General features: G+C 40.5%; 1 protein-coding gene across 1 annotated transcript in view; it reads left to right on the forward strand.

Moving 5' to 3' along the window:
* Positions 1-18,517, forward strand: part of ubr1 (ubiquitin protein ligase E3 component n-recognin 1) — a 222,574-nt gene that overhangs the window by 49,620 nt on the left and 154,437 nt on the right. The window contains exons 7-13 of the mRNA XM_078233618.1: positions 645-707; positions 3,250-3,373; positions 4,420-4,527; positions 7,684-7,772; positions 8,821-8,919; positions 11,991-12,145; positions 17,220-17,319. Coding sequence (XP_078089744.1) covers positions 645-707; positions 3,250-3,373; positions 4,420-4,527; positions 7,684-7,772; positions 8,821-8,919; positions 11,991-12,145; positions 17,220-17,319 — 738 coding nt within the window. The remainder of the gene's footprint in view (positions 1-644; positions 708-3,249; positions 3,374-4,419; positions 4,528-7,683; positions 7,773-8,820; positions 8,920-11,990; positions 12,146-17,219; positions 17,320-18,517) is intronic.

An 18,517-nucleotide genomic window follows, 5' to 3' on the forward strand; every position in this document is an offset into this window, starting at 1 on the left:
TGTACAGTTTTTGTCCCCTTACTTGAGGAGGGAAGTAGTTGCTTTGGAAGTGGTTCAAAGGTGGTTCACTGTATTGAATTCAGAGGTAAGAAGTTTGTCTTATGAAGTGAGGTTAGACAGTTTAGGCCTATACTCCTGGAGTTTAGAAGAATGAGAGGAGATCTAATTGAGGTGCACAAGATGATAGGGATTGACAAAGCAAACATGGACAGGATGTTTCCTCTTGCAGGGCAATCTAGAACAAGCGGTCATAGTTTTAGGATAAGGGGTGGCAAATTTAAAACTGAGATGAAGAGAAATTGCTTTTCTCAAAGTGTTGTCTGTGGAATTCACTATCCCAGAGCATGGTGGATGCCAGGACATTGAGTAAATTTAAGAAACAGGTGGACAGATTTTTAATTGGTAAGAATTTGAAGGGCTATGGTGAACAGGCGGGAAAATGGAGATGAAGCCGAGATGAGATCAGTCACGATCGTATTGCATGGTGGAGTAGGCCCGAGGGGCGAAATTGCCGACTCTTGCTCCTAGTTCTTAAATATGTTCATGCAAACTATCTGATCTCTAGATTAGTTCATCAATTTCAGAGCTGTGGTTTGAATTTCTCTGCAGTACTGATCTTTCTAATTTGTGTTTTATCTTTCTAGGGCCGTAGAGCGGTAAAGCATGGATCACTGCACTCCTGTCAAGAAACAAAGTTAGAGGTTTTTGTAAGTAAGACCAAATACTTACTATGTGCATTTAACAGAAGTAGTTGAAGATAACAGTGGTGCCACTGGAGGTTACATAGTGAGGTATTATTAAGGCATTAACTATTATTTCTAGATAGCCAACTTTTTTATGTGAACAATATGCATGAGAAATTTACAACGAATTTTGTCTCAGATTTTCTGGAGATTTGAATTAGAACTGGAGAACCTGGATGATAATGATATTTTCTTTTCATATTGTTTAAACAGCCGCTTGTAAGTGTTGCACACCACATGGTGCATTTTTTTTCTTTCATTGTCCTGTCCACGTCTCATTGTGATCTACATTTTTTTTTCTCCTTGACCCCAATTTTGATGGCTCTTCACAGAAACAAATGATTCTTTCATTTGTTAATTTGCTGTAATTATAGAAATGTAGGGACGTCTGACGAAGGAGCAACACTCCGAAAGCTTGTGATTTCAAATAAACCTGTTAGACTATAATCTGATGTTGTGAGACCTCTCATCTTCTTTAACCTTCAATTTAACTGTGATGTTTTTCATACTTCATCAAACACAACCATGTGTTTCTTTAAAGTTTTTGAGGTCCGATTCTCCATTAGACATCAGGTTGACATCAGCCCAGCTTAGTTGAAACTTTTCCAACCATGTTCAATCCATCAATACTAGACAATAGCCATTTGCTGTATGTAGAGACAAATCTGCTGTTTGTCCATTGTTACGCATGTACTTCAATGTGGCTCTTCAATGGAACCGCTTCACCTGTGTATGCCTTTAACACTACTCTTGAAATCTTCAAGGCAATATGTCTGAATTTTTCCTTGTATACAGTCTCTGGCACCAGTGAGACTGCTGCCTCAGTGTCAATTTCCATCTAACTGGCTTTCTATCCAGCAGTGGAATGACCCAGTATCTATTTGTAGCATCAACAATGGCGAGCACATTCAGAGATAATTCACCCTCAGACTGAGAGTCACTTTGTTTCTCAACTCTTTTGCACAGTATGAACACTTTTATTCGGTTTTGTATTGTTCTGGCTTCCTATTATTTTTATTTATAGCTTATGTTTTCTTCTAGCAGGCATGCTCTTTTTCCCTCCACAGGTTCAGCATAATATGTCCTTACGCCAGCACTCTACAGCCGAGTGCCCTGGCTTCGCACATTGGTGATGTGTCCGAGTTTCAAAACTCTTGGGTGTTGATTCAACTGATGTTTTGTGTATTCGAGTACACAAGCTCAGTTACTGAGCTTTTTCAGCCAGCTCCATCGAAACAGCAATTTCCATGGTATTTTTCAGAGTAAGGCTAGTCTCAGTTAGTAAGCATTCCTATATTGCTTCACTTTGCAGACCACAGACAAATCTGTCCCAAATTGTGTCATTCAGCAAATCACCAAACACTCAATATCCTGAAAGTCTTTTTAACACAGCCATGAGTTGCACGATATCCTCTTGATATCTTTTGTGGAATCTGAAGCGCTCTGCAATCATCAAAGGCGTGTAATGTGCTTGTAAAATGTGTTTTAATGCTTGGCCTCTGGTTGCACTAAACTTGAAGAGATTAAATGTTTTTCCCCCCCATCATGCTCAGGAACGTAGGTGCCCTAATATCTCCTGCTATTTTGTTTGCCTGCACGGAACAGTCAAAATGCTCAGTATGGGAGCTCCATTGCTTCCACATTTTCATCAAGGGGTCCTGCCAAAATCTCCTGCCATTTTCTTACTAATGGAGGTTCCCCTTGTACACATTTTGCAGCGTATTTCCTGTAGCTACCTTGAGTCTTGTTCTTTTAAACAAGGCAACAGTTTGAGCTTTCTGCTTCTTTGAAAACACACCCAGTCCTCTAATTGCTCTGTGGAAGGTCATTCCTCACATGCACTTTTCGCCCGTTATGTCCGGAGCATATGTGGCGAATTTATCTTCTGTTTTTTCCCAACTTTTTTCAGTAATTTTCCTCCCCTCTGGTGGCTAGCAAGCGCCATTTGAAGTCCTCGTTGCCAGTTTTTATGTTGTATGTTGGGGAGTTGATGCCAGGAGGCATGGAGGATTTAAAAATAACAGAGCTTTATTTAGAGTGGTGTTCACTACATAGCTGCTGCTTCATTCTGGTAGTTTCTTATGCTTGTGATGTCACTTCCAGTGAATATATGAAGATATGAAGTATGCAGTGCTCAGTGCAGCCACGAAAAATCAATATTAACACATCACACAGACTAGTGATTCTGAGAGAAAATATTTCTCCTCATCTCCGTCTTAAGAGGAAGATTTCTTACTCTTAAACCGTTTCCCCTAGTTCTAGTCTCTCTGGCAAGGAGAAGATTCCTCCTTATAGCCACCCAATCAAGTCCTCTCAGAATCTTGCATTTCAATAAGATCACCGTTCATTCTTCTTAACTTCAGTGGGCATAAGCCATATGTTCAGGATATGTGACTGAGTAACCACTACTCTAACATTAGCACAAATACAAACAATTGATTGTTTAAATGGGCATTTAGCCAAACCAAAAGAATACCATAATGTGCATTGTTGTTTTTTCTTTCAGAACATTACAAACAGTGTATTCCAGTCACCCCTGCGTGTTGAAATTCTTCATTCGACTGTGGTGTCCCATCAGACATTTGCTTTACGTCTTCTATCATGGCTCAACCAAGTTATCAGCCACTCAGGCAAGTGCAGAGCTTGTTTTACTCTTTTGATTAAATAGATTTATATTATATGCACTGAAATTGATTAAGTAGAAGGCATTTGCAAGACATGATCATAATTGGATTGTTGACATTGTTTCTTCATTCACACATGTAAACCTTAAATGCTCTTTGTACTTGCGTCTGTGCCACCTTGATATGCCCTGCCGTTGATGGGGCCAAGACTGGGCAGAGCCTTCCAAGTGTAACTGCATTCAGGAGTACCGTATCCTTTTTGCATTGTATTACCTTTAAGGACTTGTTTGTCTTCCCAGGACCCTATTGCACTGCTTGTAAATGCTCAGTAATTTGACAGTGATCTTCAGGTCCCTGGCCTTTACTGTTGTGTACCCTATTATTTTATATAAATTGCCAAATCATGAACACATTTCTGTGTGATATGCAACTTGTGCAACATGTTGTTAATGCCCTCACTCAGTTCTTTTATAATGAAGACCAGCACTAGTCCCAACGTATCATCCTGCGTGACTCTGATCACTCCTTTTACCATTGTACATCTCCTCCTGTTGATAAGTCCCTTCTGCATGTGAGCCTGGAGCCAGTAATTATTTAGCCACTAGGCCCAAGTTTTGTTTTAATAGCCCTTGTGGCACTTTATTAAATAACACATTATTGGATTTCTGTCATCGATTAATTTGGTCTCTTATTCAAATAACTCAATCATGTTGGAGAAATATTTTCTAAAGCTATAATAGTGTTCTCTAATAACTGCTAAATTTGTAAGTCACATTCCTTATATTACCACCCCCCCTTCCCTTTTGTTCTATGGCTGACATCAAATTAACAGGCCAAGTGATGGGGACTGATGTCTTGAGCTTCTGAAATATTGTATTACTTCATCCGTTGAAACAGTTATGTTAGCTATGGTTCACATAAGACGTTGCCACTCCAAAAATAAATGTATTCAAAATTCATGACACGGTGTCATAATTCTTGGTTAGAACAAATCTGTGTTGTTAATTTTGAGTTTGAGTGGACACAAACTGATTTTCCTTCTTTTTGTACAGCTGGCTTACGTCAGATTTTCTGTGAGATGGTGCTTAACCAAGAACCAGACTCTGATCAGCCTTGTCTGATCAGCAAATTAATGTTGGCTGATGCCAAACTCTGGAAAGGTGAGTAACTTCATACTCAACCAGTTGTGTCAGCATCTAGTCCAATTCCTATTGATCTAGCAAAAGAGGCCTGCAACTGTTTTTCCTGAAGTTTTTCTACCTTCCTACGGTAAAACTCAAATGTGGTAACTGTTTTTGATTTCCTGAGGTGCAGTAATCAGAAAATTATTAGCATCTTTTTTAAAATCATGTTAGTTTCCAATAATGGGTTCTCCATTTAATTGAGAAATATCCCTGTGCTCAAGTCATCGTTTGAAGGCCCTATTAATCCTGCACTGCTAACTTGACATCTCTCAATGCTGTTTGACTGTAGTCTTTTTTGTACTTAATTTCTGGATTCTGCTGGAAAGAACAGTGAGTGGGACTAATTGGATATTTCTTACAAAGAGGCAGCACAAGGGATCAAATCATTTCTATGCTTAATGTTCTTTGATTTGAAGCTTTAGGTTTGAGTTGCAGGAAAATGAAGTCCCTGACAGTGCTTTGTTGGAAATTTTATGGGTAGCATCCTCTTCATTACTCCCGAGCCCACTTCAAGTCATAGAGTCATCAAGGTTTACAGCATGGAAACAGGCCCTTCGGCCCAACTTGTCCATGCCGCCCTTTTTTTTAAAAACCCCTAAACTAATCCCAATTGTCCGCATTTGACCCATATCCCTCTATACCCATCGTACCCATGTAACTATCTAAATGCTTTTTAAAAGATAAAATTGTACCCGCCGCTACTACTATCTCTGGCAGCTTGTTCCAGACACTCACCACCCTCTGTGTGAAAAAATTGCCCCTCTGGACACTTTTGTATCTCTCCCCTCTCACCTTAAACCTATGCCCTCTAGTTTTAGACTCCCCTACCTTTGGGAAAAGATATTGACTATCTACCTTGTCTATGCCCCTCATTATTTTATAGACCTCTATAAGGTCACCCCTCAGCCTCCTATGCTCCAGAGAAAAAAGTCCCAGTCTATTCAGCTTCTCCTCATAACTCAATCCATCAAGTCCTGGTAGCATCCTAGTAAATCTTTTCTGCATTCTTTCTAGTTTAATAATATCCTTTCTATAATAGGGTGACCAGAATTGCACACAGTATTCCAAGTGTGGCCTTACCAATGTCTTGTACAACTTCAACAAGATGTCCCAACTCCTGCATTCAATGTTCTGACCGATGAAACCAAGCATGCCGAATGCCGCCTTCACCACTCTGTCCACCTGTGACTCCACTTTCAAGGAGCTATGAACATGTACCCCTAGATCTCTTTGTTCTGTAACTCTCCCCAACGCCCTACCATTAACTGAGTAAGTCCTGCCCTGGTTCAATCTACCAAAATGCATTACCTCGCATTTGTCTAAATTCAACTCCATCTACCATTCGTCAGCCCTCTGGCCCAATTGATCAAAATCCCGCTGCAATTGGAGATAATCTTCCTCACTGTCCACCGTGTCATCTGCAAACTTACTAACTGTGCCCCCTATATTCTCATCCAAATCATTAATATAAATGACAAATAACTGTGGGCCCAGCACTGATCCCTGAGGCACACCGCTGGTCACAGGCCTCCAGTTTGAAAAACAACTCTGCCCTCTAGAAGCCAATTTTGTATCCATTTGGATATCTCGCCCTGGATCCCGTGAGATTTAACTTTATGCAACAGCCTACCATGCAGTACCTTGTCAAAGGCCTTGCTAAAGTCCATGTAGACAACATCAACTGCACTGCCCTCATCTACCTTCTTGGTTACCTCTTCAATAAACTCAATTAAATTTGTGAGACATGATTTTCCACTCACAAAGCCATGCTGACTGTCCCTAATCAGTCCTTGCATCTCTAAATGCTTGTAGATCCTGTCTCTCAAAATACCTTCCAACAATTTACCCACCACAGATGTGAGGCTCACTGGCCTGTAGTTCCCAGGCTTTTCCCTGCAGCCCTTTTTAAACAAAGGCACAACATTTGCCACACTCCAATCTTCAGGTACCTCACCCGTGACTATCGATGATTCACATATCTCGGCTAGGGCACCCGCAATTTCCTCCCTAGCCTCCCACAACGTCCTGGGATATACTTCATCAGGTCCTGCAGATTTATCTACCTTGATGCGCTTTAAGACTTCCAGCACCACCTCCTCTGTAATATGTACACTCCTCAAGACATCACTATTTATTTCCCCAAGTTCCCTAACATCCATGCTTTTCTCAACAGTAAATACGGATGAGAAATATTCATTTAGGATCTCACCCATCTCTTGTGGATCCGCACATAGATGACCTTGTTGATCCTTAGGAGGCCCTACTCTCTCCCTTGTTACTCTTTTGCCCTTTATGTATTTGTAGAAGCTCTTTGGATTCTCCTTTGCCTTATCTGCCAAAACAATTGTGTGTCCCCTTTTTGCCCTCCAGATTTCTCTCTTAACTGTACTCCTACACCCCCTATACTCTTCAAGAGATTCACTTGATCCTAGCTGCCTATGCACGTCATGTGCCTCTTTCTTCTTCTTGACCAGGGCTTTACTTAGTAAAGGAAATTTTAGGAGAGGTAACTTAAAGCTTGGTTAAAGAGGTGGGTTTTGAGGAGGGATGTGGCAAGACAGAAAGGTATAAGAGGGAACTCCGGAATGTAGGATCTAGCCAGCTGAAGAAATAATTGGCAATATTTGGGGTGGAGGAAAGAGGGATGCGTAAGAAGAATGAGGGTCTGGAAGTACAAAGTTACATTGCTTTTTAAAAGATAATTTGCTTTCCTTTTTAACTAACTTCTGTGTAATCTGGATTACATGAAATGGCTTCAGACTGTTTGGGCCTTCATGAATTCTGTAAAGGCTAAGGAATATGAAATACGCTTTCCATTTTCTTCATGAATTCTTATAGGGTAGAATCGTAGTGCTGCTATGGTCAGAATCCTATGTGGCAATACAGGCCAACCCTGTATCCTGCTCTTCTGATACATGCCACGTATTTAGAAGTTGGTTTACCCCACAGTTGTAAATCATGCAGTGGCCATTCAGCCCATGACTACAGATGTGAATTTGTACTCGGTAGCTGCAAGATGTCAGCATTGACGCTGCTACAGAATGTGCAAGAATGAAAATATGAAGCGTCTTAACACTATGGACTTAACCAAGGAACAATCAATATAAGTATGCATTCTTTTGTTAAATATAGGAGCATGCAAAGTCTTCCATGAACTAATAGTATGCAGTTTGCTGATGGAAACCGAATACAAGAGGCTCTTTGCTATTGAATTCATCACTGTAAGTGCTTATATTGTCCTGGTTACAGCCCAGCATTGATTAAGATTTGGCAGCAGACTTCTCTTCCCAAAAGCCCTGAATTGGAAAGTGATATTTTAGGTTATAGGTTAGAGATCAAAAAATAAATGTCAAGTGGAGATCAGAGAAATCAGCAGTAAAATAAATGTACTGTATTTTAGGCAAGTTAATTGTGGGAAATCCTTGAAATTACCTTTAAAATTATGCAGGGATTCAATAGGGTCAATCTAGAGAGAAGGTGTTTCCATTTGTGGGAGTGTGCAAAACTCGGGGCTGTCAATGTAAGATAGCCTCTAAGGCTATCCAATAAATCCAATCAGGTATTCAAGAGAAACTTCCTTACTTGGCCAATTGATGAGAATGTGGAATTTGCTACTGCAAGGATTTGTTGAAACAAGTAACATAGATACACTTAAAACACATGAGGGAGAAAAGAATAGGATATGCAGAGGGGTGGGAGAACTCAGAACAAGGGTGCTTAACCTGAAAATTAGAATTAGGTTGTTCATGGATAATATCACTAAACAAATCACACAAAGGGTAGGAGAAATCTAAAACTTGTTCCACCAAAAAGCTTTTAAGGCTGAGGTTATTGGAAAATTTCAAAACCAAGGTTAATAGATTTATGTCAAGTTATTAAGGGTTATGGAACCAAGATGGTATTTGGAGTTGAGGTAAGATTAACCATGATCTAACTGAATGATATAACAGGCTTGTGAGGCTGAATAACCTATTCCTGTTCCTCTAGGTTTCGATGAATTAGATAGCAACATCTTGGTAGAATGTAGGTACTAGTATAGACCAGTTGGACCTAATGATCTATCCTTGGTGATGTAATTATACCATTGGATAGAGTATTAATGAAGAAATAAATGAACTGTAATAAAGGAAATGCAGTAATCCTGGGGGAGCTTTAATCTTCTTCTGTACAAATGGGGAGGTGGTGGTGTAGTGGTAACTTCGTGCATCAGCCACTGAAGTTTTCTATAGTCTGGTTGAAAGGGAATGACTATCTCTTTGTTCCCAATAGCATTACAAGCAACTGCAGCTCGAGTTTGTGGAGGATGATCGTGATCGGAACTTATCTGTAACTTCACAGTCTGTTCAAATATTCACCGTTCCAACACTGGTAAGTGGAACGAGTACAATGCATTCCTTCCCAAAAACAGATGGGAAGTGCTGCAGTATAAGCAAAATTCCATGAAACATGTTTGCGATGAAGAGCAGTGTGATATTTGGGCTATAGATTGAGCAGTCTGGTAATCAATAATATCATATTACTGGCCCTAGCTTTATCTGAAAGAATGAGGCATTTATAACAAGCTAGGTGGCACAAGTAGAAATAAATGAGTTTAATCTAATAGCCATTTCAGACACATGATTACATGGTGAATATTCAAGGGTATTTGTCATTTCAGGAAGTCAGAAAAATGGAAAAAGGCTGGTTTGGTGTGGGTAGCCCGATAATATAGGATGACATAAGAACAGTGAGGAAGGATCATGGCTCATACTGAAGCAAAATATTCATTTAGTATCTTGCTCATTTCCTCCTTGGTGAGGCCTCATTTAAAATATTGTGTACAATTCTGGTTGCCACACTACCAGCAGGATGTGGATGTTTTGCTGAGGGTATGAAAGATGTTTACCAGGATGTTGCCTGGTCTGGAGGGTATTGGCTATGACGAGAAGTTGATGAAACTTGGTTTGTTCTCACTGGAATAACGGATGTTTAAGGGTGACCTGATGGAGGTTTACAAGATTGAGTGGCATGGACAGAGTGGATAGTCGATGCTCTTTCCTAGGGTAGAAAAGTCAAGTACTAAGGGACATAGATTTAAGGTGCATGAGAAAAAGTTTAGAGGAGATGTGCGAGGCATGTTTTTTACACAGTGGGTGGTGAATGTCTGGAACGTGCTGCCTGGGGAGGTGGTGGGAGCAGGTACAATAGCGGCATTTAAGGGGCGACTAGATGGATACATGAATGGGATGGGAATGGAAGGATATGGACTCTGTAAGTGCATACGGTTTTAGTTTAGGCAGGCATCATGATCAGCGCAGGCTTGGAGGGCCAAAAGGCCTATTCCTGTGCTGTACTGTTCTTTGTTCTTTATATTCTGTTTGTCTTCACAGTAGAAGACCCCAAGAAATCCCCAGAAATGGCAGGAAACCAAGGATCTGATGGGATTGAGGAATTTAAAGAAATTAGTATTTTTTCCTTTACTAATATTAGAAAAATTATAGGGTTAAAAACTGATTCATTTAATATCTTGCCCACTTCCTCCTTAGAAAAACTGGCAACATATATCCTTGGGTTGTAAAAGAGATGGTTGAAGTGGTGGTGGATGTACTGGTTGTGATCTTCCAAAATTTCCTAGATTCTAGAATGGTCCAAATGGTTAGGAGGTTGGACATGTAACACTGCTATTCAAGAAAGAAGAGAGAGCAAACAAAGAATTATAGGCAAGTTAGGCTAACATCAGCGTCGGGGAAAATGCTAGAATCTATTAATAAGGAAGTAATGAGGGATTTAGAAATTCATAATATTAAGCAGGCACAGCAGGTTTTCCAAAAAGAACGTTTGACTAATCTTAGTTTTTTAAGAATGGACCTAGAAGGATAAATAAAAAGGAACCTGTAGATGTATATTTGGATTTTCATAATGCATTCAGTAAGGTGTCACATTAATTGTTGATACACAAGATCAAGGCTCACGGGGTTTGGGGTAATATATTAGCAGTGATGGAAGATTTAATAAAGGATAGAAAGCAGAGAGTAAGGGAAAAATGGGCCATTTTCAGGTTGACTAGCTGTTAACTGGTTGGTGCTGGAAGGATCAATATTGGCGCCTCAGCTATTTATAATCTTTATCAATGAGAAAGATGAATGGACCGAGTGTAATGTGTTCAGGTTTGCTAATGATACAAAGCTAGGTGAGAATTAGCTGTCGAGGAGTCTAATATAGTTAAATGAATGGACAAGAATTGGCAGATGGAATTATAATGTTGAGAAATTGAGGTTATTCATTTTGGTAGAAAGAAGAGAAAACAGAATATTTTTAAAATGGTAGTAAACTATTCAAATTTCACTGTTGATGTTCAGCTGAATTTGGATGTCCTTGCACACAAAACACAAAGTTAACTTGAAGGTATAGCAAACAATTAAGAAGGCAAGTTATGTGGCCATAATTGCAAGGGGGTTGGAATACAGGAATAAGGAAGTTTTGTTGCAAGGCTATGGTGAGACCACACCTAGAGTACGATGAACAATTTTTGTCTCTGTGCTTGTCTAGGTGCAGTGCAACAAAGATTTGGTTTGAAAGATTGATTCCTGGGATGAGGGATTTGTCCTATATGGAGTGCTTGAGAAAGTTGACCCATATTCTCTGCCATTTTTTTTTAGAAAGAGAAGTAATCTAATTGAAAGAAATAAGATTCTGAGAGGATTTGACGGGTTAGATGCTGAAAGGCTGTTTCTCCTGGGTGGGAAGTTCAGAATTAGAGGACACTGTCTCAGGATAAGGGATTGGCCTCATAAGACTGAGGTGGCAAGAAATTTCCATTTCACAGAGTTGGGAAACTTTGGAATTGTATGTCCCTAAGATGCTCTTGATGCTTAATTGTTGAGTAAAATTAAGGCTGAAATTGATAGACTTTTGGACTGTAAGGGAATCGAGTGGTTGAATGGGGAAGCGGATTTAAGGTTGAAGACCAGCCATGATGGTCCTCGGATGGTGTTGGCGAGCACGAGGGGCCATAGCTTTAAATTGAGGGGTGAGAGATATAGGACAGATGTTAGAGGTAGGTTCTTTACTCAGAGAGTAGTAAGGGCGTGGAATGCCCTGCCTGTAGCAGTGGTGGACTCGTCAACGTTGAGAGCGTTCAAGTGGTTATTGGATAAACATATGGATGATATTGGAATAGTGTAGATTAGAGGGGCTTTAGATTGGTACCACTGGTCGGCACAACATCGAGGGCCGAAGGGCCTGTACTGCGCTGTAATGTTCTATGTTCTATGATCTTTTTGATTGTCAGAGAAGACTGCACAGCCTACTCTTGCTTTTATTTGTTATGTTCTTAAATTCTTTGGTTTCTCCTCAGTTATGTACACATTATCCAGAATGAACTGTGAAAGTTCTGATTTAATTTATTTTTCTCATCGCCACTTGAATGAACATTACAATAAGTTTTAAATTTTTGTCAGGCTCGTCATCTGATTGAAGAACACGATGCTCTAAAAATCATTATCGAAACAATAATCGAGCTGATGTCTGAGCACATGGATAATGGCAAGCTTCATTTTCAGAGTTACTCCCATGAGAAATTGTTCAGGAAACAATTGGTATTGTATGACCTCAAGTAAGTGTGTCTTCAGACTCCAGATTGGTCACCTTTCTTCCATGATGGATTGGGTACCAGTATAAAACCTTCAAGTTGTCATTTATTTCTTGACATGTTGAAAGCCTGATTTTTTTTTGCAAGGTTTACCAGCAATTGGATATTTATGACCATTGTATATGCGAAAAGTAGCATGGCAAAGTGGCAGCTTTTCATTTCTAATTTGTGCTTTGTAGAGAACAGGTTTTTCTTCTGTACAGGAGTCTTTGCTAAAGATTATTCTCTCCAAACATGCTAATGCAATCTTTTAATTTACTTGTGTTGTATTTTGTTTTTTGCTGACTGGGAACTCAATACAATGGTTTGGAAGTGCATTGGTAGTTGCACCCGACGCTGCAGCCATTTCTGATTATTCAGCTGCTCTCAAAAGTTCTGATGTGATGAAGCAATTGCTGTATTATGCTTCTTCGTCTAGCTGAGTTGTATTTTATTGCTATTTCATTTGCTGCACTTTGTGAAGGATCTGGATTTAATGAAGTTGAAGAATCTCAATTCTTAAACATGAAATATCTATTTAAATAATCAATTAAATGCTTTCTGGAACAAAGGAAAGCAACTGCGGAAGCTGGAAATCTGAAATAGAGAAAGCAAATACTGGCAACACTCCAGCAGTTAAGCCACCATCTGTGGATGGAGAAACAGTTTTGGTTCCACCAGGGCCACTCAGCTTCTGACCTCATTATAGCCTTAGTTCAAACATGGACCCCGGAAACAAGTGTGGTACCCCAGAGGTGAGGTGAAACTGACTGCTCTTGGCGTCAAGGCAGCATTTGACTGAGTATGGTCTCGAGGAGCCCTAGCAAAACTGAGTCAATTGGAATGATGGAGAAAACTCTCCACTGGTTGGAGTCATACCTATCACAAAGGAAGATGGTTGTGTTTGTTGGAGGTCAGTCATCTCTGTTCCAGGACACCACTGCATGAGCTATTCAGGGTAATGTCCTGGACCCAACCAGCTTTAGCTGCTTCATCAGTGACTTATCTTCCAGCAGAAGTGGGGATGTTTGCTGATGACTGCACAATATTGAGCACCATTTGCGACTCTTCAGGTACTGACGCAGTCGATGTCCAAATGCAGAGACCTCCCCTTCCAAGCTCGTCCACAATCTACAAAGCCACAAGTCAGAACTGTGATGGAATACTATCCCCTAGTCTGGATTAGCTCAGCTATAACAACACTCAAGAAGCTTGACATCATCCAGGACAAAGCAGACCACTTGATTGCCCCCATCCACAAACATTCACTCCCTCCACCACTGATGCACAGTGGCAGCAGTATGTACCATCTACACGATGCACTGCAGCATCTCACCAAGGCTTCTTGCTCACCACCACCTTCTCCAGGACAAGTCAAGCATAGAGTTTTAAGAGCAGGAAGGTTATGCTGGAACTTTTTAAAATGTTGGTTAGGCAACGGCTATAGTATTGTGGGCAGTTCTGGAATCCACATTATAGGCAGGATGTGATCACAGAGGTGCAGAGGAGAATTAGCAGCATGTTGCCTGGGCTGAAGAGTTTTAGTTATGAAGAGAGTTTGGATAGACTGGGGTTGTTTTCCTTGGAGCAGAGGAGACTGAGATGTATAAAATAATGAAGGGCATAGATAGAGTAGACAAGAAGAAACATTTCCCCTTGGTGGAGGGATCAATGAATAGGGTCCATAGATTTAAGCTAAGGGTCAGGAGATTTGGAGGGGATGTGAGCATAACCTTTTTCATCCAAAGGGCGGTGGGAGTCTGGAACTCACTGCCTGAAAGGATGGTGGAGACAGACACCCTCATAACATTTAAGAAGTATTTAGCCTTGAATGCTTTGGCATCAGAAGGGAATTAAATTGTACACAGTTCTTCAGGTGTGGTCTCACCAAGAACCAATTGCAGTATTTATTCTCGTATTACACTAACCTTTATTCCAAAGGGATTGTATGTCTGCAAAAGTGATTGCTTTTACTTTCATTGCAAACGTGGCTGCATTCCAAAGTAGTTAATGGCATGTGAAGTGGCTTTGAGATATGGAATAGGGTGCTATGTAAAACAGGTTCTTCTTTTGACCAACCTTAAACTGAGGAAATGACTTGTTGTTAACCATACCCATGAAGTATTTTTGGGAAATTAGATCAGAAGTTGCAAGCTCCATGGATAGGGCAGAACCTCTTAGTGATATCCAGCTCCTAAAAGCAGTGTGAAAGAGAACTTTAAGACAGATTGCTCACGTCAGATGGAAATTTGATGAATTAATCAATATGCTAGGACTTTTCTGGCTAAAAGAAAAATAATTTTGAAGGGTATCTTGTAGAATGAAATGAAAATGTGATATAGATTGTAAAGCAATCTATTTTCAGATGAACCAGAGCTTTAAGACAAAGGGCATATGTTCAGGATTTAAACATAATACAGATTACCTGTATTACAGTAACCAAAGAATGATCAACTACTAAATTGAATCGCAGGCCTTGGTGGGGTGACACAGTGGCACAGTGGTTAGCACTGCTGCCTCACAGAGCCAGGGACCCGGGTTCGATTCTCGACCTGGGTGACCATCTGTGTGGAGTTTACACACATTCTCCCCCGTTCTGCTTGTGTTTCCTCTGGGTGTGCCGGTTTCCTCCCAAAGTCCAAAGATGTGCGGGTTAGGTTGATTGGCCATGCTAAATTGCTCCTTAGTGTTAGGGGGATTTCAGGGGGATTAATAGGCTAAATATGTGGGGTTACGGGGATAGGGCCTGGGTGGGATTGTTGTCGGAGCAGGCTCGATGGGCCGAATGGCCTCCTTCTGCACTGTCGGTATTCAATTCTGTAGCAAGATACTGAACTCCACTAAGAAATGTATGGCTGATGGCATGGTGGTTATTCTGGGTTAGCCATGGCTTATTGGTAGCACTCTTAGCACTAACACAGGGTCATCCAGACACAAAACGTTGGCTCTATTCTCTCCTCAGATGCTGTCAGATCTGCTGAGATTTTCCAGCATTTTCTGTTGTCAAGAAGTGCTGTTGTTCAGATGAAAGTAAAACTGCGAACTGATTTCCTCCTCAAATGGATGTAAAAGATCCCATTGCACCATTTGAAAGATCTCCTTGGTGTCCTGGCTAATATTTCTCCAATGTGACAATTAGATTATCTGGTCATAACAATGCTGTTTTGTACTGTGTACAGATTGGCTGTTGCATTTCCTACATTAAAATGATGGCTACACTTCAAGACGTGCTTAATCAGGTGGAAAGCATTTGTGATGAAAGGTGGCACAGAAAAATAAAATTTTTTTCTAAGAAAGAATCTAGGTCGAAACCTGTTTTATGGTTGTAATGGTATGTCTATTCAGTACCTTACTCAAGAGGCTGTTCATGTGCAAGAGATCAAGCTCAATCATGGGGAGGTCGGGTTCTACCCATGAATTTGAACTGGATTCAAATCCAGTTTCTTGAGATAAGAACATAAGAACTAGGAACAGGAATAGGCCATCACACCCTTCGAGCCTGCTCCACCATTCAATAAGATCATGGCTGATCTTTTCGTGGACTCAGCTCCACTTACCCGCCCGCTCACCATAACCCTTAATTTCTATACTGTTCAAAAATTTATCTATCCTTGCCTTAAAAACATTCAATGAGGTAGCCTCAACTGCTTACTGGGCAGGGAATTCCACAGATTCAGAACCCTTTGTGTGAAGAAGTTCCTTCTCAACTCAGTCCTAAATCTCCTTCCCCTTATTTTGAGGCCATGCCTCCTAGTTTTAGTTTCACGTGCCAGTAGAAACAACTTCCCTGCTTCTATCTTATCTGTTCCCTTCATAATCTTATATGTTTCTATACCTCCCCTCATTCTTCTGAATTCCAATGAGTATAGCTCCAGTCTACTCAGTCTTTCCTCATAAGCCACCCCTCTCAACTCCGGAATCAACCTAGTGAATCTCCTCTGCATCCCCTCCAGTGCCAATATACCCTTTCTCAAGTAAGGAATCCAAAACTTTACATAATACTCCAGGTGTGGCTCACTAGCACCTTATACAGCTTCAACATAACCTTGCTGTTTTTAAACTCCATCCCTCTAGCAATGAAGGACAACATTCCATTTGCCTTCTTAATTACTTGCTGCACCTGCAAACTAACTTTTTGTGATTTCTGCACAAGGACACCCAGGTCTCTCTGCACAGCAGCTTGCTGCAATTTTTTACCATTTAAATAATAGTCCATTTTCCTGTTATTCCTATCAAAATGGATGACCTCACATTTACCAACATTGTACTCCATCTACCAGACCTTTGCCCACTCACTTAGATTATCTATATCCCTTTGCAGACTTTCAGTGTCCTCTGCACAGTTTGCTCTACCACTCATCTTAAGTGTCAACTGCGAATTTTGACACACTACACTTGACCCCCAACTCCAAATCATCTATGTAAATCGTAAACAATTGCGGTCCCAACACTCCTGAGGTGCACCACTCGTCACTGATCGCCAACCAGAAAAACACCCATTTATTCCCACTCTATGCTTTCTGTTAGTTAACCAATCCTCTATCCACGCTAATACATAGATGAAAGGCTAATTCTCCAATCAGTGCCCAATATCATTTGTATAGTTTTTAAAAGCTCTGAAGGTCAGTGTAACTTCAAGATGATTCAAAAACAGTTCATTTGGTGGATGCAGTTACTTTACAGGCCCATCAGTGACTTTCACTGCAGCATGGCAGAATGTGGCTTTGTGCAAGTAATTTCTGCAGTTCAAGGGCTAAATCATTGGCCTGGTCAATTCAAAGTTGCTGCCAGATTGATAGGTTGAGACGAATAGCATTGATATATTGAAGAAGAAGCTAAATGTACTGATCAGAGAGAATAGACTGGAAGGTAGGGTGATATGGTGAAATGAAGCAAGTGGGAGGAGTCTCAGGTGGACAATAAACATTATAACAAACAAGTTGGCTGAAAGGCCTGTGTTGTGCATTCTTTAAGAAGTACTGCATTGTTTCCTCCTTATTTACCACCATTTCTCCTCCACAGTAGTACACTTTTTCTTCTTTTTTCCTCTTCTTTGCAGGTATCTTTTGATCAGCAAACCACCTCTCTGGACAGAAAGGCAGAGGGAACATTTCCTTGAAGGTTTTAAAACTTTTTTGAGGCTCTTAAAATCTATGCAGGTAAGTAACAGTAAAAGGTTAATTGGACAGTTCTTAGTGTTGCAGATGTTATGAAGTTATTAATTACCACTGAAAGGAAGTGTTCTTTGATGTAAACAATTCACACTAAAATGTTTATCAAGGCTACTGGACAGATGTTCAATATTTTGCATTCCTGTTACAAGAAATTACCTTTCTGTGCTGATAGTCTATCAACCTTGATGAGCTGAAAAAGTGGTAATTATTTTGGGACAAGTTTGCAGGATTTAAATTTCTCATTCTTGTTTCCAATTCTCTCCATGACCACCTCCTTCCTTATCTCTGTAACCTCCTCCTGTAGCCCTTTTTGATCTTTAAAGAACAGGAGGTAAGAGAGGAGGGGGAGTTGTGTTTTTGATTAGGGAGAACATCACAATAGTACTGGAGGGGATATATCTGAGGGTTCGCCCACTGAGTCTATATGGGTAGAACTGAAAAATAAGAAGGGAGAGGTCACTTTGATAGCATTGTACTACACGCACCCAAATAGTCAATGGGGAATTGAGGAGCAAATATGAGGGGAATACAGATAGCTGCAAGAAAAATATGTGGTAATAATAGGGGACTTTAACTTTCCCAACGTTGATTGGGATAGCCATAGCATTAAGGGCTTGGATGGAGAGAAATTTGTTGAGTGTATTCAGGAGGAATTTCTCATTCAGTATGTGGATGGCCCAAACAGAGAGGGGGAAAACTTGATCTCCTCTTGGGAAATAAGAAAGGGCAGATGGCAGAAGTGCTAGTGAGGAATCACTTTGGGACCAGTGACCATAATTCCATTAGTTTTAAGATAGCTATGTAGAATGATAGTCTGGCCCAAAAATAAAAATTCTAAACTTGGGCAAGACCAATTTTGATGGTATTAGACAGGAACTTTGAAAAGTTAATTGAGGGAGTCTGTTGGCAGACAAAGGGATGGCTGGTAAGTGAGGCTTTCAAAAGTGCGTTAACCAGCATTCAGAGTAAGCACATTCCTCTTAGAGTGAAGGGCAAGGCTGGTAGAAGTAGGGAACCCTGGATGACTCAGGATATTGAGGCCTGGTCAAAAAGAAGGAGGAGACACAAGATATGCATAGGCAGCTGGAATCAAGTGGATCCCTTGAAGAGTATAGAAGCTATAGAAGTAGAGTTAAGAGAAAAATCAGGAGGGCAAAAAGGGAACATGAGATTGCTTTGGCAG

This window comes from Mustelus asterias, chromosome 18, assembly GCF_964213995.1.
Source record: "Mustelus asterias chromosome 18, sMusAst1.hap1.1, whole genome shotgun sequence".
Classification (NCBI taxonomy): Eukaryota; Metazoa; Chordata; class Chondrichthyes; order Carcharhiniformes; family Triakidae; genus Mustelus; species Mustelus asterias.